Source organism: Podarcis gaigeae, assembly GCF_964106915.1.
Source record: "Podarcis gaigeae genome assembly, chromosome: 5".
NCBI classification, from domain to species: Eukaryota; Metazoa; Chordata; class Lepidosauria; order Squamata; family Lacertidae; genus Podarcis; species Podarcis gaigeae.
Window position 1 is genome coordinate 39219602 of NC_139681.1, and position 24263 is coordinate 39243864.

General features: G+C 39.0%; 1 protein-coding gene across 1 annotated transcript in view; it reads left to right on the plus strand.

Annotated features, from left to right (window-relative positions):
• The window catches only part of DNTT (DNA nucleotidylexotransferase), a gene marked incomplete at its 5' end in the record, with an annotated part of 100967 nt that extends 81683 nt beyond the window's left edge, over positions 1-19284 (plus strand). The window contains 3 exons of the mRNA XM_083738607.1: positions 1945-2208; positions 3719-3802; positions 19152-19284. Coding sequence (XP_083594733.1) covers positions 1945-2208; positions 3719-3802; positions 19152-19238 — 435 coding nt within the window. The 3' untranslated portion in view covers positions 19239-19284. The remainder of the gene's footprint in view (positions 1-1944; positions 2209-3718; positions 3803-19151) is intronic.
• Between the last annotated feature and the right edge of the window lie 4979 nt (positions 19285-24263).

Genomic DNA, 24263 nt, shown 5'->3' on the forward strand with positions numbered 1-24263 from the left:
GGCCTTGATTACTGTTTAGAAGTTGCATTCTGACTTTGAGTCAGATTTCAATTGCTTGCTGAAGTCAGCATCCGTGTAACTGTTGCCTAATTGCATTTAAAAAAAAGAAAAGAAAAAGAAAAGCAATGATATGGTTATTTGCAGGTTTCTAGCCTTTGTGTGTTCTTACTTACTTCTACAAATTGTTAAGCCATTTAATGATAGGGAGGCAGTAAAGAATAACTTAGAGGCATTCATTCCCAAAATGCCTTTCTCATCATATTTGCCACACAGCACCATCCGCAGATTCTGAAACCGTATCCACTTGAGTTTATATTATTAAATCAGCAAGGGAGAAAGAATGTTTCATACCTATGTTTTATTGCTAACTTATTTAATGGCCTATAATTGCCTGGATTAAGGGAGTGAAGTGCTCCCTGGAAGGGTCCAAGCTACAAAACTGGAAGCGAAGATTGCTGTAATGAATGAATCATTTCAGGGGTTTCTCTTGGTATCTGCAGAATTGTGGTTAAAAATTAAAATCACAGTGATGGGATTTTGCGCCTGGAAAAAGTGGGAAGAATCAGATTTGTGGGATCTGCTTTGTCAGACCAAAGTACATTAGTACCTTGGTTTGCAACCGTTTTGGATTACAACCGTTTTGGTGTGTGTCCCCCCTTTTTTTTATTACAACCAATTTGGGGGGGAGGCCCCATTGGCGAAAGCACGCTTTGGGTTACAACCTTTTTTGGTTTACAACCGGACCTCCGGAACGGATTATGGTTGTAAACCAAGGTACCACTGTATTGGGCTGGGTCAGAACCAGGTGCTGCTTCAGGAGGTGGAGCTAATTACATATTGCATTCCATGAGCATAAGATTGGAATGATTTGCATATATAAACTTATGAACCATCACCTACAGATTTGAAATCTAATTTAAAGAGGGAAGGGGTGGAGCGGGGAAGAGCTGTTTGTTGGCAGGAACATAGGAAACAGTCTTATGTCATTTGCCCATCTAGCACAGCGGTGACTCTTCCAACTCCCCTGGCAGCAGCTTTGCAGGAACACAAGCAGAAGAGAGATTGCCCATCTGAGGCATCAGAATGCACCGCAACATGTCACAGGAAAGAGATTCAGAAAACAAAATTCAAAAGCAACAGCAACAGCAACATTGCAGCAGATGACAAAAATGGGTAGAAATGGCTCAATAAAGATTCTCTTGAAAACCCCACACATAGAGCACAACTTGCATCCTGCTAGTAGAATAGTGGTGGTTGCCAATATGCAGGTGATTGACATGGATGTATTTTGCAAACTCAAATGTTAGAAATAACAAAGTGACTTCCGATAAGTTAAAGGGCTGTAAAAATAAGAAATGCATATTTTTATCCCCCCCCCCTCAAAAATCCTTCTTTTCCACCACCACCTAGAAAACTCTCCATGGCTCCAAAATTTCCAGAAAAGTTGTGTCTCTAGGTCAGCGGTTCTCAACCTGTGGGTCCCCAGATGTTGTTGGACTACAACTCCCATCATCCCTGAGCTCTGGCCTTGCTAGCTAGGGGTGATGGGAGTTGTAGTTCAACAACATTTGGGGACCCACAGGTTGAGAAAGGCTGCTCTAGGTGGTGTTTGAAGAAGGGAAAGGCCCCTTCATCTGGTGAGAACTAAATGGTGGTCTAGATTGTTGTTCTGCTTTCCCTTTACCCATCCACTCAGAGTGAGATTGTCCTTATGGTTATGGTTGGAGGAGGAAGTGACCATCTCAGCTGGAACAATGGAAAGCTGGGTGGAGAGGCAGCTCATTAGGCTGTTATGTCTTCTCTTTCTCCTCCTCTTGGGGCATGATGACTCTCAGATAGTCGTATGGTGGTCCTAAGACTTGCTGTCCATTGAGCATTAACCTACATTACTAGTCTTCTGATTTCAGCTATTAATTAATTATCTGAATTGTGTGTTCTTTCTAGGGATTGGTCTTATACTATGATCTCATTGAATCTACATTTGAGAAGAAAAAGCTGCCGAGCAAAAAAGTTGATGGTTTAGATAATTTTCAGAAGTGCTTTATAATTTTAAAATTACCCAAGGGAAAAGTGGACTTTGGCAACTCTGTTACATCAGTTGCTTCTGCTGAGGAAGGAAAGAAGGACTGGAAAGCAATTCGTGTGGATCTCGTTGTAAGCCCCTTTGAACAATACGCATTTGCACTCTTAGGATGGAGTGGATCTAGGGTAAGTAACCTCCCTTTCTTAATTTGAAACCTCAGCCGAAATTCTGATATTTGCAGCATAATAGAAAGATCCATATATCTGAACAATATTTCATTTTCTAATTGTTTCCCATTGTCCACAGTGGGGGTTATTTATTTTTAAATGTGTCTCTCATTCTTCTACCAAAGAGTTGAGAGTGCTCTTTTATTTTCTGACTAGTCTGAGAAATAGTGACCTGACCAAGTTTTGTCATTGAGCTTTTTAGCTTATTGGGGATTTGAACCCTATCACCCCAGTGCAGGTTCAGTTCTCTGTCCTTTACACAGTACTGGTTCCATACTAGGTTGTGCTAGGTGTTAAGAAATTGTTTACATTGTTAGAAAATGCAGTTGTTAAAAAATCAGTCCTAATTTTAAAATTAATCATGAATCTTTGGCACATTGGGGATTTGTGGAATTTGAAATATTTCAGAAATGATGAGCCATCTGGGACCATTCTCTAGACATTTATTTTCCCCGAGATTGTGGCTAACATTTCCCAAGCATTCTCAAACAACCATGAGAACTACAAATGTACTTCTTTGAAAAGACAGCTGAGTATTTAAAAATTCCTTTTAAAAATGGAATTTCTAGTTTCTAAGACCCCTTAATGAAAGCACCAGAACTGGAAAACCCTAATGTCTCCCTTTCCATATTGCATAGTATTCATGTTTGTGACAGGGATCCTGATATGTCCCGTTACTGCTCCTTTCAAGAAATAACAGATATTAATGAGCCCCATCAAACTCTATAGGACTTATTTCTGAACAGACATGCACTGGAATGCTATATAAGCCTGAAAACAATGCTATGTTCAGTGTGTTCCTTTGGCAGCAGCGTGAATGCCTTTAGGCAGATAGCTGCAGCCAAGCACTTTGCAAACTTCTGTGCTCACTGGAAAAGTGCAAACACTTAAGCTTTTTAGACTCAGACAAATTGTGTGAGTCACAAGCAAATGGAGTCCAGTATGTGTTTAAATTAAACTATCTCTTCTTATAAAACTATAACAATCGGCAAGGCAGTTAGTATCAGACAAAGCTAATGTGATGTAGTATTACATGTCAAAAGACAGTCCCTCTGGGTGAGCATCCATTACGGAGCTCGCATGAACTGCAGGCTACATTCATTACAGAGAAGAGGGTAATGTATGATCGCAATTTCATATTTCTTAATGTTATCTGTACAGTAATGGGATCCTGACAGACTTCCTTGTAGATGGCGAATTTGCCTTCCCCATTCTTTTAATGCCGGCTCTAAAGAATCAGTCGAAGTAGCCGAAATTGATGGAGATCTGTTGAATGCATCAATTTCAAGTCAGGGAAGTGTGTTGCAACACGAGCCTTTGGTAAATCATATGCTGTGAATGCATTTTTTCCCCTTTACTGAAATCGGAAAACACCATTTCTTCTTAAAAGGTGTCATTTCAGCGAGTTTGAATTTGGAGATTCATTTTGGTTTATTATCATATCGTTGCGATTTTTCTGTCTGTGTAGCAATTTGAACGTGACCTGCGGAGATATGCTACCCACGAAAAGAAAATGATGCTGGATAATCACGCGTTATATGATAAAACCAAGGTATTCTCTTTCTCCCCCCACACTTTCAAATGGCATTGTTGAATTCATAAAGCTTCCCTTATGTTGTGTGCTGTCTGTCTTGGCTCAACCCAGTCGTATCAAACAGTGGCATCCAATTCTTTCAGTAAGAATGTTAACTCCCAGAAAACCATAATGGCTGCCAATAGACCTCTTATTGCTAGGTTAATTAAAGGTCAGTAAGCAATTACTGTGAAATATTTCACAAGAGCAGCAGTATGCAAAAAGTGCAAATAAACTATATATTTTTATTTATGTTTGCTGATGCAATGGCCACACGTCAGTGATTTCACAGCTTAATAAACTGAGATATGAATAAACCTCCTGCATCCACATGCAGATGATTCACTCATCCCTTAGCCAAAGAGTGAAACAAGTCAGAAAACTGCAGTTAACTATAGTCTCCTGCTATCCCGAAACCTGGAAATTATGGTTAATGGCTTCCAAATAAACCAGGATATGAAGCCATGGTTTAAAATTGGCTGGATAGCCTGGCTTGTTTGGAAACCATGAAGTGTTGTTCTCAGTTTTGGATGCAATGGGAAACCATAGTTAACTGCAGTTTTCTGGCTTGTTTCACTGCTTCTGCAAAAGGAGGGGCAACGCAGCTATGTGTGGGTGCACAAAAATCCTTCATATCATGGCTACCTCTGATGAAGTCTGATCATCCAAATGAAACCAGCGACTGATAGCTTTCTTTCTTTCAAAAGTTGGACCCGTGTCTGTTTTGCCGCCCACTTCTAATGCATCTGTTTGATTTCATGTTGGGGAGTGAAGCTCCTCGTCAGGAAGTAATCATAGTTTGGAAAGTGATTGCTTTGCCCATCATGGATAAATTTCACTTAGCCAACCTATGGAAACATTTTCATCTGATTTAGCTAAATGGATTTGAAAACCGAAGCCTTGCCACTCAAACATGTAGTTAGATAATAATAGCTTTTGAATAGAAGCTGGAGCCTGAGAGAAGAAAAGGCCCCCATTCTCATTTTCCTAGTTTCTTTAATCCTCAAGGGAATATATTATATGAGCTTACATTGTTCTTGCCAAACAGAGACTTAAGTAATTATACAAACCTCACACAAAGAAGGGAGATGTACTCTCATAAAAATAGAGCAAAGCCTAGAGAATATTCTTGAAAGGCCAATAGTGCAGTTTGGCTGTTGAAACACAGCTAGTCTGAGAACCAGAGGTAAACTGCTCTGAGGAAGAACGGAGCATAACAGAACTTTCCTCTATAACCAGACCTTTGGCCTTTAATCTATGGCCATTTAGAAGTTGGCAGGATGTTTTTAATGTATTTCTTTTTCCTCCTGGTTTTAATGTATCTATGTGAGGTTTTTTTGGTCTGGTTGGTTGGTTGTAAGTCACTTTGGATTTCCCTAGGCAAGGTAAAGTGACTAACAAATTCAGTGAATAATAATGATGGCGATGGTGTTTTCTATAAAGATTCTATAAATGTTTACTTCAGAAGTCAGTCTCTCATGATATTTACTAATAGGAAAGTGTGCATAGGGTTGCAGCCTTTCTCTAATATTAATGAAAATAGGCCACATCTCACTTACAACTTGAAAGAAGCTTGTAAGAGGTACAGTGGTAGCTTGGTTTTCAAATGTTCCAGAATACCGTTTGACCTTCGAAAACCGAAAACTCAATAGCCGGCAGCTAGGTCACAGGATTTTGCATTCAGAGGAAGCCGCGTGGCATGTTCACAGACATTCGAAAACTGAGGTACCACTGTACTCATTTGGGCTGCTCACAGCTTTGTGTGTTTTACATCACAATCTAACCTAGTATCCTTTCAGGGCTCATCCTGGCCCACATTTTATGGATGAATCAGAGCAAATGACAACCTATGGAAAATCCTATTGCCATTTGCTCCAATTTAGCAGTAAAACACAAGTTTTCCCAAGAAAAGCGCTGGGACAAAGGAAAACAAATACCCAATCTTCAGACACGGAGCTTTAAAGCTTGTACCCGTGTCTAGAAATGTGGCACTAAAGGAAGTCTGGATGAGCCCTCTATAACATTGACCAAGTAGGTTTTTCTGGGTTCATGAATATGAAGGACAAGTAATAGCTGACTAAACTGGATGTGTAGCAGTGAGACATTTAGGGAGAGCACTGTTCTTATGTCTTCACGTAGAGATTATACCCTCCATGCGCTGCCTCCAGATACTGTAAAATGTTTATTTCCATTCACAGTGCAAAATTGTATACTGTAATTCCTTCTCTCTGTGAAGGGAGGACGTTTGATCCACTGCTGCTGCTATCCAGTGTAACATTTGTTTGTACCAGATTAGTTTCATAGCTTGGGGGGGGGGGGAAGCATTTACTTTCAACACTGTAGGACCCAAGGTTCTCCACCCCCACCCCCACCCCAGTTAAAGAATCATAGGTAGCAGAACTAGGACCTTGGGGAGTTGTTGGCTTCTTCTGTGTAAGACAGATTTATATATGCCATCTGAAACTGGTCCTCTGGCTTGTAACGTATGAATATGGCCTGTAACTCTCCAAAAGGCTCTTTGGGTTCCAGGCGGTGTTTATGTTGCTTATCTACTGAAAATAAATAAATAAATAAATAAATAAATAAATAAATACCCCTGCATTTTTTAAAGGCAGTTGCCTTTCTGTAGGAACACAGAACATTTTGTTTCATACTTGCTTTTATTACAAAGAAACTCTAGAAGTGGATTTGCTTGCCAAATTAAAGAGGGGCTTTTAATGGTTCTTTGCAAAACTGGATGCTCTAGTCTAGAGTTTGGCAGATGCTCAGCTAAAATTATTTGGTGATAACAGAGAGGCAGTCAGTCTTGAGAGAACATCTTGATGAATTAAACATGGTACAGCTGCAGTGTTTGCTTTAGATGTCTGCAGTAATGACTGGATTAGCCATAAAGTAAACATAAAGATTCCAAATTTATAATATTGATTTCCAATGTGATTGGTGTTGTTCACATAGTCATTACTACAATTAAACACTGAGTCATTGTAAACAGATGCACATTCTTTCACTTACTAAGTGCTTCCCCAGCTTTTATCTCTCTGGGCAGAAGAGCAATTTTGCATTCAACTCTGGGAATTTGTTTTTCTCTGCACCTGGCCTGCTTTAGAAATCAAGTGCTCAGATAATCTCAGCTCTTCCTCCAAAAAAAGAAAGAAAAGAAAAGAATGACCATGCATTGTTTTGCATATTAAAGCTTCCTGCACAGCAATCCAGTTGGTAACTTTAATTGCTAGAGATTCATAATTGATAGGTCACTTTTACATGGGCAATGTACAAATCCACTTAAATCTGAAACTAATTAAATTACTTTGCACGCAGAATTCTTAGCTGTTGGGTTTTTGCTTAGGATAAAAGCATAGAAATTCCCTGTTCAGCACAAAAGGTTGTGATAGAAGCACCTGTGAAACTGTGAAAATGTTAACAACACAAATCTAACAGTTGACAGCCTGTTAGCTGACAAATCCACCAATGTGGTGGGCAGTATAACTTCTTATAAGAGCCTCTGCTTCTGTTTTGTCTACTTGCCACGTTTTCACTCCAGCCAAGTGATTCTTTAACGCCAATAAAACCAAATCAGTTCACTTGGGGCTTGCAAGAGGCCTTCACATGTCACAGTGAGCCTTCATTCCCTTTACAAGTCAGCCAGCTATGACTGCCATTGGCTCAGATATTATGGTGTTTGTGATATCATTGAACCATGGGGACACACAACTGACTGTATTGGGGCAATGGATTGTGTGTTCTGAGGTCCACGAGCAACTTTTGTATAATTAAAGCTTGCTGCTGCGTGTTGATACCAAGGGGATTCTGATAAAGATTGGTTTAAAGAGCCTCAGAGCCTTTTGCTGTAAAGGGACAGACTTCTCTAAGCTGCTTATAAAGTAGAATAGCTAACTAAAACACTGCTTCAGAGTTATAGAAAAACAGTAGCTCTCGTATGAATACTGTATCTTAAAATGTTTTACCTATGCTTTCCTTTATCTACGTGCTATGAAGCTCTGAGGTGCTAATATTCTTGTCACAGCTGGCATTTTGGGATAATTTATCTGAAAGTACATCTGAAAAATGGTTAGATAATTTCATCATGATCATGGGCACAATCCAGTGCAGTATCTTGTACCCTTCTACACCATTGAATTCAACAGAATTTAAGTGCATATAAATGTCCACGGTTAGTATCCCATGAGTATCAATGTGTCCTGTACCACAGACATGTTGCCATTGGTTTGGAGAGAAAGACAGCAACCATCTTTATCTTTGGTCCATGTTTTGTCAATTTGTTTACTTGTTTATTGATTTGTACATGACCCTGGAATCTACTAGGGTGAAAAGCAGAGCATAAATATTTTGAATAAACACATCTTAAACTTTCCATTCCTTCTCATAGAACAGCCTTCTATGTGGCATCTACTGATCCTACACCAGGGCTTCACCTTTAAGAAATAGCTAAAAACATGCCCATCACATGTTTGGTGAAGAAGCAGGAGCTGAAGCCATGTGCTTTCCCTTCCATTGGAATTCCAGCTTTCTTTGAACAATTGAACATGCACAACCTAGAAAGGGGAAATGCATGTCTGATATCTGTTTGCATGCACAATTGTGTATTGGTCTGGGATCTGATTGTGCATGCACTTGGAGCCTAGCTAGACTGGACCTTGGATTTTACACACAACTTGTACCGGACTTAGGAAAAGGTGACTCTCATCAGATATATTAGTTTACATGGGATTTGGGGCACAATTCTTCCCTGCATAAACTCACATGCAGAAGGATTACTGTATGCTTATTTCTTCTCCCTCCAACTTTGCACATGCGCAGTCAGCTGACCAGAGTTGCCTCGGGGAATGAGAGACCCACACATACTCCCCATATTCCCATTCAGTCACCCACCTCTTTCTCATAACCATCTGATGCACTCTATGTGCTGAGAGAAGGAGCATGGAGCTCTATTGCATTCTATGGGAATTCCTCTGCAGACACCACATCCTCCCATAGGGAAACACTATGCCCATGGGATTATATAACAATATAATATAAATATGGTGAGCATATAGTCATTCCAAAAGAACAGGGGAATAAACCTGATGCGCTTGCAATATTTTTTGCCAAGCAATTTGTAAATACTTGTTATTTCCAACATAAATCAGTTTTATCTAATAAGCACATTAGAGGTAATTTTTTTCATAGGATAGATATCACAAAAAAATCATTTATAGAAACATATAGGGCTTCATTAATTTATGATTCTAAAACTTGTCCAATGATAAAATGAAACTAGGGTACATAATTCTGGTTCATATTTGCTTCAAAGTGTATTCATGCTTAGACTGCTTAGAATAAATTCCACTGCATATTTTAATACTGTTCCTCATGATTTTTCTCAAGGGCTTCGAGTCAGTGGCTTATGTTCGGAAAACTCCTTGTTCAATCAGAGTTTGTTATAATGTCATTTCAAAGAGTGATGGTTTTCCATCTAATTTATTTGTCGTTATATTTGTAGCTGGATTAAGGATAGATTAGATCTTTAAAGCATGCACTGTAATGCGAATATTTCTACAACAAAATGCCAGTTAAATGTGGAATTTACATTCGTTGTATAATATAAGGCCCAAGGCATGTCAAATTGTTTACCCCTGGAGCCTGTTTTATCAAAGTGAACATACATAAATATTTCATGTACAATACAGTGCAAAATTACCTCTTCTCTTCTCCCGTCCAACACAAATTTCATGCCGTTATCTCATTTGCCCTTTTAGACTTGACCCAGTTTGCACATAACAATAAGCCAAATTTTAGCAAGTGTGCTGCTGCATGGTGAGAATATTTTTGCCATTTTGTTCTTCCTCTGGTCCTGGTGCTGCTGCACTATGGTTTGGCTTAGCATTACATCAGAACATGGATTTGTAGTTTTTCTTCCTCCAAACAAACCACAGGCTGCAATCAAGGTTTGTTCTTGGCTCACAAAAGTGGCTGTGATTTTCTCACTGTACACCAGCACAATTGCTTGTTCACACTAAGCCACAGTTCATGCTAAGCAGACTCATTTTTTTTTCAACCCGTTAATCATTTTGAAGATCAGGAACTTAATCCCAAATCTGTCACATCATCCACTTAGCAAATAAGCTTCAATAATTGGATACAATTTTTGCGCACACCAGCAGCCGGTATAACTTCTGGGCAAATAGCTATGAAATAGACAAAGGTATGTATGCTTTAAGATGTCTTCTGAACAGGAATCTTTTACTTTCTTCATTAGTAAGTTATTCATACTGATGTCATTTAATAAATGAGTATCAGTAAAGATAAATTTGATAAAAAGTGATATTGCAATCGTCTTGGGAAGAAACATATTTCTTGGTTTTCTGTATGGCACCATGCACATTGATGTTACGACATCATCATTGTCATCATAATAAGCATAATCTCAGATACAGTCGAAACAATAGTGTTTAGACTTGCTACTAAAATATTTTGTATTCCATCTAGCATTAAAGATGTTGGGTAGAGCTTTCTGCAACCTGATTCACAAACTTGCATTATGTTTTACTCAGCATTGCATCCATTAATTCACATCCCAAGGTATTAGTAATGCCTTTGTGATCTGAATTTCTCAATTATTTTTTTTTTATGCTGTTCAGACTTCTAGAAGAAGGTGCTGTTCTTCACAAAGCAGGGAGATTTGCTTAAAAACTCTAGCTCTGTATTCTTTCTGGTTTTCTGACACAATTTTCATGTAGTTCTCAGTCAGTTACAGATTGCCAATGGAAACCTTTAAAATATCTGTTTTTTAAAAAAGGGCTTGCTAATCTAAAAGGCATAAAATAAATGATACAAGACAAAGCTAGATTTCCGCTAGAATGTTTAAAGCAAGCAAGGGATAGAGGTGGGAGAAGAGAAGAGGCAAGTTCCATAATAAGTGGCAATCAAATGGGTAGTCCTGAGCAGGAGCCAGACCAATATATATCACATGGGGAGCCAATCAAATTATGTTCCCACTCAGTTTTATAGACAGAAGCACTAGATCTGTCTTACTGAATGTTGCAGCTGTTTAATCTGTATTGTATCCTCTGCAATTGAATAAAATGGGTAATAATTGGGGAAGTCTGTACAGTGGTACCTCAGGTTACATACGCTTTAGGTTACATACGCTTCAGGTTACATACTCTGCTAACCCAGAAATAGTGCTTCAGGTTAAGAACTTTGCTTCAGGTTGAGAACAGAAATTGTGCTCTGGTGGCGCGGCGGCAGCAGGACGCCCCATTAGCTAAAGTGGTGCTTCAGGTTAAGAACAGTTTCAGGTTAAGTATGGACCTCCTCAATGAATTAAGTACTTAACCCAAGGTACCACTGTAGTTCTGCCCAATATTTCAATTGATGACTAATTATTGATGTTAATATTTGTGCAGTGAAATTTCTGAGAAGAACATTTTCATCTTGTTGGCTTGTGCTGTTGGGCCACCATACCTTTAAGTCCATGCCTAATTTTTCATCCATGATATTGCCTTGTCTAGAGAATTCTCCCTCCCCCAACCCAGTGTGTCTCTGCCTCCTCAGTAGGATATTCCATTCTGTGCTTTTATTTAGGATTATTCAATCCTGAGTGCTTTAGGGAGATGCTGCCAAGTGCTGCAGACTCATGGGACTGGGGGGCGTGTAATTGAAATCGATAGGAACAAGAAAATAATCACTTAGAAGTGCTATTTTGGGATTTGTAGAAACGTGAATGTCAATAAGATGAGCATCCAGTTATTTGTGCTGTAGTGTTTGTTTTGTTGACATTTGATCACTTAGTCCATTCAAACTCATTTCTGATTTACCCATCTTTGGGGAGAGTCAAAAGTGTATGAACCAAGCACATCCCATTTGATTAATTACCAATTTTCTTTGGACAGCAATAAAAGACTGCAAGTAATTCCTGAAATATCTCAATGTTAAGAATGGGGGAAACCTTCAAGAGTGTTTGGTGTTGGGGAGATGTTTGGTGTTGCCTTTGCTGTTAATTTAATCTGCTCAAGGCTTCCCTATTTTGCATGCTATAATATGGAACGGAATCTCCCTTTACAGCACAGTGGATAGACAAAGGGGATGATTGATAATTGGTTATGCCTCCTCCCCCTCCTCCCCCTTGTGATGGAAATGACATTGGTTAGGATCTCAAATGCAGGGGAGACCCCAGTTAGCAGTGGAAACAGTTTTGTGGCACAGTTCCATGCTGTCTTGCCAAATGCCAACTCCAGCTACAGAGAAGTCAGTAGGAGAACACTTCAATCTCCCAGGACATTCAATACAAGATCTCAAAGCAACTGTTTTATTACCAAAGAATTTCAGAAACAGACTTGAAAGAGAAGTTGCTGAATTACAACTTATCACTAAACTGAAAACTATGGAGAGACCTGGTCTTAATAGAGATATTGGATTCCTGTCTCATTACGTATGCTAATCATCTGCATACTATCCCTTGCTTTTTTTGCAGGACTAATTGCAGTCATTAACAGTCGTCAACAGGTTTACCATAGCCATTGTGTCAATCACCCATCTCCTACCACCCTCCTGAGAAAAACCCCACCCCACCCTCCCACAATATATAAGGGGCTGGTGACTTCTGTTTCAGTGTATCTGAAGAAGTGTGCATGCACACGAAAGCTTATACCAAGAACAAACTTAGTTGGTCTCTAAGGTGCTACTGGACAACTTTTTAATTTTTTTATATATTTCAACTGTGTCAGACCAACACGGCTACTTACCTGAATCCAGATACCTTGTAATCAATAACATTGTGGACTGTTTGAACCCCCACATACATTTCGGCTTTATTGTTACCCAACCTTTGTCTCTGGAGCAGCTTAACATGCCCACCCCACAACTCTCATAGTCACTGACCATTGACCATGCTAGCTGGAATCCAAAACATCTGTGGAGCACCACTGGCTCCCCCTGCTCTAGGCACACACAAACACCCATTCTTATTATAGAACTTCAGCTGAAATCTTATATTCACTAACCTGGCAGTAAGCCCCATTGAACTCAGTGGGACTTCTACTTTAAATGAAGCTTAGGGCTATGATGCAGGACATGGGCTACAGAATGGCATTTGTCAACTTGGCTATCTTTCTGAAGGCTTGTTTCCCAAGATTGACTAATTGGCCACACAGCTGAGGGGTTTAATGAAAAAACAGCTATAAAATTTACTTTTAATACCAAATTATCTTTTAATTCTTTGAGATAAATCCATCCATTTTGCTAAATGTTTGGAACTCTGCAAGTTCATAAACCCAGGAATATTAAATTCCAAATGCAATGTGTGTGTATGGTTTTTTTTTTTAATCAGTTCTAGTTTTGGGTAGATGTTCCCTTTGTGATGGTCTTTCCTGCCTAAACTTCCCTTTTTGGTGTGTGCGCCATTTTTCAGTATATGTCTCTTCTGCTGTGTAAGATTAAATGCATAAAATAATTTGTACTCTTTTCCTCATCTGGCATTGCTCAGAACTTCACTTGAAGACATCATTGTTTCAGGCTCAGTATTCAATTGGCATTTATATATTAAGGCTATATATACCTGAATCACAAGAACACCTGCATGTATATATTGTGAAGGTGGGTATTCTCTGAGCCTGAGAATGTATTCATTGATCATATTTCCCATTCAAGCCATTCTTTCAGAAGAAAAGATTAGGAATATGATCAGCCAACATTGAACATGTTTAATTTCAATGGGTTTCAAAGTTTGACTGCAACTTTTTGAAGAGTTAAGTGCATGTGATCTTGGATGGATCATGTTCCTATCTTCATTCTCTTACACTTCCCCCATTAACTGTGACTCATTAAAATAGTAATTAAAGTATAACATATATATTTCTTATAATTTGCACACTATCATTAATAAGTCTGTTGAAAGTGAAATTATGATCCACATATATATGGGTCTAGTAAGGGGTGATAGAATTGTCTAACATTTTCCATGGAAGAATTTGTGTTTTATTGGAATGTTTTAAATATTATTGTTCACTCGCGGAAAATTCTCCAAAAGGTGGACTATACTTTTATTTATTTCTTAGTTTAAAAGTCAAAAGGACTGTGCAGATTCCTAATGAGTAAGAATATATGCCACTGCATTTATATGAATCACTGCAGTGAGGCTGAATTTTCCCTGAGGCCCATAAGCTACACTCAGTGGAATTTTAGCTCATAGGAACTGAGGCACCAGGTAAATACATCTTTCCAGACTGGATTCCAGCCCCACTGGATTTTATCCATATGTTGTTCAACAATGTAGGAAACACTAAGGATGGTAGCCATTGTAAGTGAATGTACTGAAATCAATACACTTCCTGTGGGAATGACTTACCTGGAGATGGTTGCTGGAAATCCTTGATTCCTTGGTATCCTAAAAGAACGAGCATTAAAGAAGCCTGAGTGGAGGCTGATGCCAGTAGTGTCAAAGAAACCCTCCTGGATCTGACCAAAAGTCCATCTAGTCCAGCATCCTGTTTTCTCCTCTTCTTCACCCTGTGTCCTTTTTTTGTGTGCTTCAGAATTTCAAGCCTGCTCTGCTCTGTTTGGTTTCACAGCCCAGGTGATTATTCTGTTTTCCTGGGCTCATTTCCTCCAACCTTGGATTCCTGCCTTATTGGCTCTCTGGATGCAAACCATTCTGAGAGCTAATTAACAAGCATTGAGTTTATTGCATCTGACTAGTGACTTAAGCCTTGTTCTGATATTACATTGTACATGTGGTTCTCCTGTTTTGTGATAATGCAGACGTCAATGGCTTTTTTGCATTTCCCCACATAAATTAGGAAGTGTCCACAGTTCTGTATCGGAATGACTTGATATGAATGAATCAGAAGCTTGGATGGAGAACATCAGAACACGCAGATGGATTGGTGTTAATGCTGCAATACATGCCGCCAATTTTCATGGTGCTAGGAGTAAAACAGAAAAAAATGCTCCTTTGAGAGTGTCTCTCATTATCGGGCACTTCATCTACATAGAAGTGAAGTTCGTGTCTCAGATAGAAAATCCATCCTAGCAATTTCCAGCAATGAACTGATCGTGATAATTGCATTTGTAACTTGAGAAATGTGCACTCTGAATATTGACTTTAAGACAAATGCACAGTGGTTTGTAGCTTGAGGAATATGTGCAGCTTTAGGTGGCAAAATATGAATCGGTACCACCCAATAGCATATAGAATTTCAAAAGAAAAATATTTTATATTGAAGTTGAAAGTTCTTTTTCTGTCCCCATCCTTTCTGATTCTGCCTATCTTAGCTGCCAGCAGTACATGTAAGCTCAGAGTAGGGTCTACTTGAAATACAATAAATGAAAAAGGACCCAAGTTGAACCCTGAAAAAGAGTGTTTTGTTCCTTGTTCCACAGGCTTTTTGGGATAACAAAAACATGGCTTTCAGTTACACATATTTCATGTAATAACTGTTGGTCTGTCAAGAAAAACCTCTATGGACTGTGGCGATGTTTCTGGGATTGGCTGCACAAGTGTACTGATACATTCAATAAATATCAGTGGGCTCTTGACTTTATTGAACCTTTTGAGCTCTGGTACATCTATCTCCTTACAAGTGTAAAACTTTCTCTGGTGCCTGCCTTATGATGGCATATTTGACATGGGCTATTCCTCCACCTCTTAGACTACCATGAATTTTGAGCAAATGTATCCATTCATGTGATTTCAACCACATATCATTGTTGGAAGCAGGAGCATTTCTTCGTGGGTTTGATCATAAGCTGGATCTGGGCTCCGAATCAAATCAGGGGCCGGGAACAGTCTTTAGTTAGGCTTGAAAATCCTGGTTAAACATGTGGCTGAGGGTGCCTGCATGCATCTCCCCCCTACCTCTTGCTCCCAGACATAGACCTCTCTTTGGCAGCCCTGGTTTGCTCTTGGTGTTCCTGATCTGATCCAGGGTGATCCAGGGCCACCTCAGCCTGCTCTATCCCAATCCAAGCTCAATCAAAATCACCTCAGTTTGGATCAGGATTTTCTTGTGCACAACTCACTCGCCTTGCTGGTTTTGCTTTGTGTTCTGCAAGCCGTTTGGGGGTCTCTTGTTACATAAAAGTGGGGTACAAGTTAATGTTCATCCATAACAATAACAAGTTCCTAGCAGAGGCAAGAGTCAAACCAGAGACTTCCCAGTCTGTAGCTCGCTCGCTTAGCCCCATGCTGTGTCCTCTGACATAGTAACAATAATATATGGGCTCTAGGAGAGGGAGAGAGGAGAAATTGCAGGACCTCTCCCTAAGCTCTGCTGAAAGACTAGCAACTTTTGGCTCCTCATCTCCATGGAAATCTTTCCATTTCAGCTGGCCATGACAAGAACTCAGCAACTAAGAAATAGTGCCTGAGTTTGCTTTGTTCCTCCTCTCCCAACCTCCCTTCCTTTTGTGTCATGCCTTTAAGATTTTAAGCCAGAGAGTGGGGAAGTTTTATCTTAACATTTGTAAGCCCCCCCTTTTTTTTGCCTGAGGAGTGTGAGAAAAATGTTTATGTTGTGTATGTAATAAAGACAACAAGCATGAAGATTTTTTAAAAAATGGATCAGGATCTGGGATTTGGCCCAAACAGCCATAGCAAGTACTCATTGTTATGATTGGTGGTGGTGGTGGGGGGGGGGGGGAAGGAAGAGGAAGATGAGGTCAGAACCAAGCTCGCCTGGCTTTTTTCTAGACCTGTGAGGTAGTGCCTCTTTCTGTGCTCCACAGAGAAAGAGGCCTTGGCCTCTCCTTTTAGCAGAATTGGGTGTGATTGAGGCAAGAGAAATATCCTTCCCCTTCTAGAACTGCCTCTGCTGTCACTGCTGTCGTGCCCTTAGGGGGGCAAGCTTGTGGTAATGGGAGATGAAGACCAAACTCAACTCTATGAAAGGGAGGCATTCCTTTTCTGGGTGTGCTTTTGCATATCACTTCTTGGCTGATTTTTGTCCAGGAAGGCAAATCCAGTGGTGAAGTTCCTTTGTGCGTAAAGTGTCTCTGTGCCTTCTACAAACAGAATACCTTTTCCCATTATTATCTGAACTACTCATAGCTATTGACTTTGCAAGACCCAGCCTTCAGAGCACAATAGGCAGATGAAACCACTTTGTTCCTTCATCTTTATTGTGATTGACCCACCTGCATGAATCTTGAAGTGCTTTCAGGAAGAAATGGTTTCATTATTGCCCTTTGTGCAGAGCCCTATTGAAAAGGAAATCATAGAATTCTATGATTTCCTTTTCAATAAGGCTGTGCACAAAGGGCAATATTTGGGTTCAGATTTGTAACATTAGTGCTAGGAAGGATCCTCGTGCTCTGCTCCAGCTGTCACCTCTCCCTCTCCCATTGAGATCCCAGTTTCTGCTGTCACATTCTTATCACTTTCTGTATTCAAAGTGGCACCACTTAAACTTGTGAGTGAGGAGGGCTTGGGTGAGAAAAGCAGGTGGAGGCAAGGAGGAGGCAGTTGGGACAACAGGTGAGGGACCGAGAGGGGGTGAGAGATTGGACTGAATGTGCACATTTTCTAATTTCAATCTTTCTTAAAGCTGTGCACAGCACTTAACGTTTAACTTACAGAGCCAGATTGTTCAGGGCAATTTAATTTTATTGAGTACCTTCTAGGAGCCATTTACAAGAAGCTCAAAGACTTGTTTAGAGATGCAGAAGAACGGAATGTCCATCAAAACATTTTATATCTCAGAGTGAAATCACAGCACAAGGTCATGTAAGCCATGCCTAAATGTTGATGCGCATTTCACGAGACGTCAAACACGTGAAGCGTGTTATCAGGTCATCCTTTGCTTAGGGGCTCCCAGGTTGCATGTTGAAGAGTCACCTTTTCCCTTTAAAACTTCTACTTCATTGGGAGACTTGGGCACATTCTCAATCCTGCATTCTGTTCTCCTCCTCGATCCTATGTAATGCAACTGTCCCAATATATTATGGTTGGGGTAGGTAATAGGTATGGGTAGGAGAATTTGTGGCTGCCTTATGTCTCAATTTAGCAGTGATTCAAAGCTCCTGGCCTGAAGAGCACTGGATATTATATATAGATTATAATAACAAGAAAATTATCATAACTGGATGAACAAATAGCAGTATATGCTACAACATGAGACAATGTAAGCTAACGAGAATAATGTAGAAGGAACAAGAAAACACAATTAAAACCATAGTAGATAGGAAACCAAGGAAAGAGTGGAAGGGAAGTAAAATAAGGATATATAGGATTCAAACAGCTTGGAGGAATATATATATGTTACTATTATTATTACATGTTTATGTCTTATATTTATGTTATCATTCTTCTTTTCGGTTTGTGCATGAATGTAACAGAGTATGTGTTGATGGCGAGATATAACAGAAAAGCAAATAAAAAATATTTGGGGGATGGTTCTGGTAGAATAGGAAGATCAGAACCAGTGGGAACAAAAAGTAGAAATCCTACAGCTCTGGGTTATAAATGTATTTAACTGAATACATTTATAGCTCACCTTCCCAGCCAGTATGCCATTCATTCACAACCTAGTTAATGAAGGGCACTTTGGAAAAAGTGCTCAGCAAAGATAATTTGTGAATTTAAGATTTCTCTTGTATGTCAAATCATTTTGGAAAAGCTACATTTGCAATATTAATAGAACAAAGCCAAAACAAGTTATGAGTTAAAAGGTGGTTTTGAAATCTGATCCTGGTGCACTAACAAAGATTCATTGATTAAAATGTTAACGAAGATCATTCACTTCACGCTTCACATGTCTTATTGATAATTGAAACCAGAATGAGAAATACAGCATTGCAATTCATAGACAGAAGTCATTTGCAAAACAGCCATTTTGTATTAAGTGTAGTTAATGGTCATGTTAGCAACCATAAATGTCATATTTATATTCATTGAAATAATTGCTCAGTTGAGCTAGGGAGAGAGTTCCTGCAGACACAAATAATTGATCCTGAGTTACAAAAATATCATTACAAGCATAAAGAAAAGCGAAGCTTCTGTATTTTTGCGTTTCTGCACACTCTATGAAAAGTTAGTTCATTTGTCAGTCCAGAAAAGGATGGCCCTTCATTAAGAACATGATGATGAATTTTCTGGTTCTTTCTGATGAGATCGAGATTGGTAGTATCTCTGTGATTCTCTACCCAGTTCTTTGGGAATCACTGCATTGAATTTGATGGGATTTACTTCTGAGTAGACATTTTATAGGGTTGGATTATAAAATGGCTAAGAATGTTATTTCAAATTGTTATTTCAAATAGAAATGTGTGTTTTTTGTTTTCAAAAATTATTACTTTCCCAAGGCTTATGCTGCCCTCTTTTTTATTTTTACAGAAAATTTTCCTGAAAGCTGCAAGTGAGGAAGAAATTTTTGCACATCTTGGTTTGGATTACATTGAACCATGGGAAAGAAACGCATAGAGTGACTTGTTAGTGTGCTATTACGAATTCACAGCATTTATTATTATTATTAAAAACCTCCCGCATTGTAGAGGCGCATTTACCTGACAAGCCTGTCTTTATTATTTAAAAGTCACATATTAAGTATACATAGATAGTCAGGTGTAGGTGTCATTATCCTCTGAATAGTTAAAAGAAAGAGGATTAATTTAGTGCATCTGTACATAAACTGTCACATTTGATTGTATTTTTCATGTTACAAAAAAAAAAACCAGTGTTGAAGAAAATGTATTGTACCGTACTTTTCTGTGTATAAGGCTAGGTTTTTTTATTTAAAAATTATGTTCAAAATTGTGGGTCGTCTTATACATGGGGGCGTATTATACACAGAAAAATATGGTATACAGGTAATATTGACACAACTGAATCAGGAAGGTGAAACACAGACTAAGGTTGCACTCCTTTACTGATTTACCTGGGATTAAGTCTCACTGAACACAATGGGGCTTACATATGAGCAGACATGCACAGGTCTGTTACCTTAATTGACTATTGTGCATTTGATTTCTATAGCATTTAAGGTGGTGTAGAGATTTTGAGGGTCTGGTCTCATGGATCCTGCAACTTGCTGCATAATTCTCTTTTGGAAGCTTGAATTATTCAAGGTGACCAACCGTCATAATGTTACCAGCAGCACCAAATGTTACCTGAATAAAAACTATTGAAAATGTTGAGAATGCCTTGCAACGGTCTGGGACATTTTGCATGTGCTTTAAGATGAGGAAAGGATCTTGCTCAGAATCAAGGCTATGCATGTCCCATAATTAGGAGAATAGAATCGTAGAATTGGAGAGTTGGAAGGGACCCTGTGAGTCATCTTGTCCAACTCAATCTCAGCTAGATCATACATAACAGATGGCCACCCAAACTCTGCTTAAAAACCTCCAAAGAAGGACAGCCCACCATCTCTTTTTTTAAAAAAAATATATATTTTATTAAGATTTTTAAACATAAATGCAAAAATAAAGAACAGTGTAACATATATCATAACATACTTTCTTAACTTCTTTGGACTCCCTCACATCTCCCGCTCCCACTTGCATCATTGTCAATTCTTGCCCGCAATTTATCATCTTGTTTAGAATCTTGTGTCCCATTCATTTAAATATAGTCTATTAATACTCCAATAGGTTTATAATTTTTCCTCAACTTACTTGTCATCTTAATTCCATCTAGTTTAGTGGTGCACAATTATTTATGATCTAGCATCCTTTCTTAACATTCAACCAAATTGCAATGTTTTTTTAAATAAATCTTAAATTTCTTCCAGTCTTCTTCAACCCTCTCCTCTCCCAGGTCTCGGATTCTGCCAGTCATCTCAGCCAGTTCCATGTAGTCCATCAGTTGCATCTGCCACTCTTCCAGTGTGGGTAGATCTTGAGTTTTCCAATTCTTAGCGATGAGTATCCTTGCTGCCGTTGTTGCATACATAAAAAATGTTCGATCCTTCTTTAACACCTTCTGGCCGACAATACCCAGAAGGAAGGCCTCTGGTTTCTTGGTGAAGGTATACTTAAATACCTTTTTCAGCTCATTATATATCATTTCCCAGAAGGCCTTCACCCTAGGGCAAGTCCACCAGAGGTGAAAGAATGTTCCTTCATTTTCTTTACATTTCCAACATTTATTATCAGACAAATGGTATATCTTGGCAAGTTTAACTGGGGTCATGTACCATCTATATATCATTTTCATTACATTTTCCTTCAGAGCATTACATGCAGTGAAGTTCAACCCAGTGGTCCACAACCTTTCCCAGTCCTCAAACATAATGTTGTGCCCAATGTCCTGTGCCCACTTTATCATAGCCGATTTAACCATTTCATCTTGTGTGTTCCATTTTAACAGCAAGTTATACATTCTTGAAAGTACCTTAGTCTTAGGTTCTAACAGTTCTGTTTCCAACTTCGATTTCTCCACCTGGAACCCTAACTTTTTGTCATTTTTAAAGACTTCTTTAATCTGAGCGTAGTGTAACCAGTCTCGCACTTTATCCTTCATTTTCTCCAAACTCTGCAATTTCCAATTGTCTCCATCTTTTTCTAGTATTTCCCAATATTTTGGCCATTTGGCCTCCATATTGGGTCTTTTTCGGGCTTTAGCTTCCAGAGGTGAAAGCCACCTTGGTGTTTTGTTTTCCAATAAGTCTTTGTATTTTGTCCAGACATTAAACACTGCTTTCCTGACAATATGGTTCTTAAAGGCCTTATTGATCCAAAAGCATTGTTAAAACCTTCCAGGTCCAGTACGTCAGTGTCTTTGAGAAGTAGCCAGTCTTTTAGCCAGCAGAAAGCTGCGGCTTCATAGTACAACTTTAGGTCTGGCAGGGCAAAGCCCCCTCTTTCTTTCGCATCAGTTAATATCTTAAACTTGATTCTGGGCTTTTTGCCCTGCCAGACAAATTTAGAGATATCTCTCTGCCACTTCCGGAAGCACTCCGTCTTGTCCACAATCTGTAGTGTTTGAAACAAAAACAACATTTTTGGCAATACATTCATCTTAATAGCAGCAATTCGGCCTAGCAAAGAAAGTTTTAATTTTGTCCAACTATCCAAGTCTCTCTTGATTTCAGACCAACATTTTTCATAATTATCCTTAAATAGACTCAGATTTTTTGCTGTTATGTTTACCCCTAGGTACTTTACTTTTTTAACCACAGTTAGTTCTGTCTCTCTCTGAAACCGTTCTGACTCTGTATCTGTCAAATTTTTTCCCAACACCTTGGTTTTCTGTTTGTTTAATTTAAATCCCGCCACCCGACCAAAGTCTTGAATCAATTGTAATACTCTTTTTGTACTAGATTCTGGCTCCTGCAGGGTCAAAACTAGGTCATCTGCAAAGGCTTTAAGTTTCATCTCTTGTGGAAGTCTGTTCCACTGCTGAATAGCTCAAAGCACAAGGCACAAAACTAGCAGGCTGGTTCCACAAACAATACAAATTCAGAATGCTCTGCCGCTGTCCCTTGAGCTTCACATCTGGGTCAAATGCAACCACCATTGCCATTTGCTTTGGTTTTTCTTTTACATCAATCCATACACCATGCAGCAAACATTACTGGGCAGCTCCAGACTGGAAGTATCAGGCAGTAGTCTTTATCCCGATTCAGCTGACCCCAACTCAACTAAATACATGTTCTATGCACTCCTCCACACAGATCAAGAGAAGCTTGTGGTATGGTTACTAATTGACGGGTGTCTTTTCTCTATGAATACTGATGTATAATTACATTGGTTCTTGCTAAACAAATGTTATTGCTTTGATTTAAATAAAGGATTGTGGGCTTGAGTAAAGGTGGTGTTTAACATGATGCCAAAAGCTCTTGTATAAGTATATGATTACTTTTTGGTGCTAAGTGGTTTGAGCAATGGGGCCAGATGTCAGCAAGCTGAAGTCCAATAATGGTGTCGGCACTTAGATGTAGGCAGAATGACTAGCTGCAGTGAAAATTACTGGGGTGGTAAGTGGCACATTTTGTCCTTTAATATTCTTATTCGGAGCAAAGGCATTACTTTATCCAAAATACGAGGTTACAGAGTGATTTCTAAAGTGTCACTGTAAAATTATGGGCATTTGAGCCCATTGGGTTGGGACTGGATAAGTACTTTCTTGTTAGCTGCATATTTTCTTAATGCTTAGAGAGGCTTGTTTCCTACAGTTTCACAGTGGGAATTCAAAGACTTGAGGGATCCTGCCCATCAAATTATCCCCAATGTTAATAACAATCCATATTTAAATATTCCATGGCAACACTAGACTTTAAAAGGTTTCTCATATACAAAAAACAAAACTAAAAACAACAACCCATGGCACTAATGGAAAGATGATTTGAAGTGTGGCTCTGAAAAGTAATTAATATCTGGAATTTCTTTCTTTCTTTTTGAAAAGCTGCTCTAGAGAAGTACTGCTGTGTTAGTAAACATGACTGTCAAAAAAATCCTTCCAGTACATATTTCATTATGCCAAAATTTGACTCCAATTTATTTTTTAAAAAAAGATAGATAACACACTGTGTACTTCTGTGAAGTGTGACCTCATTTTACTGAATAAGAAATTCCAAAGATCTTTCGTAAGAATGAAATCTTGGCACAGTTACAGTATGGTAGGTATGGAGGAAGCCTGTCTGTCCTGTAACATTCACTTATGAGAAGAACAGCCAATTAGTTTAATGGACTTGTTCGTGGAACCAAGGGTCTGTGGGAAGTGAAGAACAGCTGTGGTAAAATGTACAATAAATATAGAAAAGAAAGAAGAGTGGTTTGTGTAGACACAGCTGGCATATGCAAACTTGGCTAAATAATTCAGCTCTAAACCCAAGTAGTGGATGAGTTCAAGTGGACCAAGTCTTAAGCCAAGGTTGAACTCTTTGTACTATGGTGTTGTTCCATTTTAAACTTGGACCTGCCCCACCATTATTTCCTGTTGAATTTAATTAATTAGACTTGGGTAATAAAATGCCACTTTTGATTGTAAAAATATATCTATAATTTAATTTAATTTATACTGCATCTAGGCTAAAATTCTGAAAGCTCTTTACTCATGAAAGGTCTGGTTGCCATCAGTGCTGTTTTTCTAGAAAAAGAGGTGCTGGAACTCACCATGAACACCTCCCTCTTTCTCTTAGAATGGGAATGGCACCCACCTGAATGGTGCCAGAACTGAGTTCCTGTGAGTTCCCCCTGGAAAAAAAAGCCCTGGCCACAATAGAACTGTGAGTTGTCTTAGGTTTCAAGACTCAGGCCTTTGAATGACTAGGCCGCCTTGGCTGTTTAGAAAACTTGTGAACCGGAAAACCACAGATAAGAGAAAAATGCAACAAATCACATTTTAGGTGATGCTATTTTGTTAACTTTTACATTATGTTGATTTCATAATAAATGAATGCCAAATTGTTAAAAATAATCGTATCTCTTGCTATTTGCAGGGTTCAGTGCTTGAAGTGGGGTAGAGGTTGTGTACACAACTACCTATTTAAAGCACATGACTCAC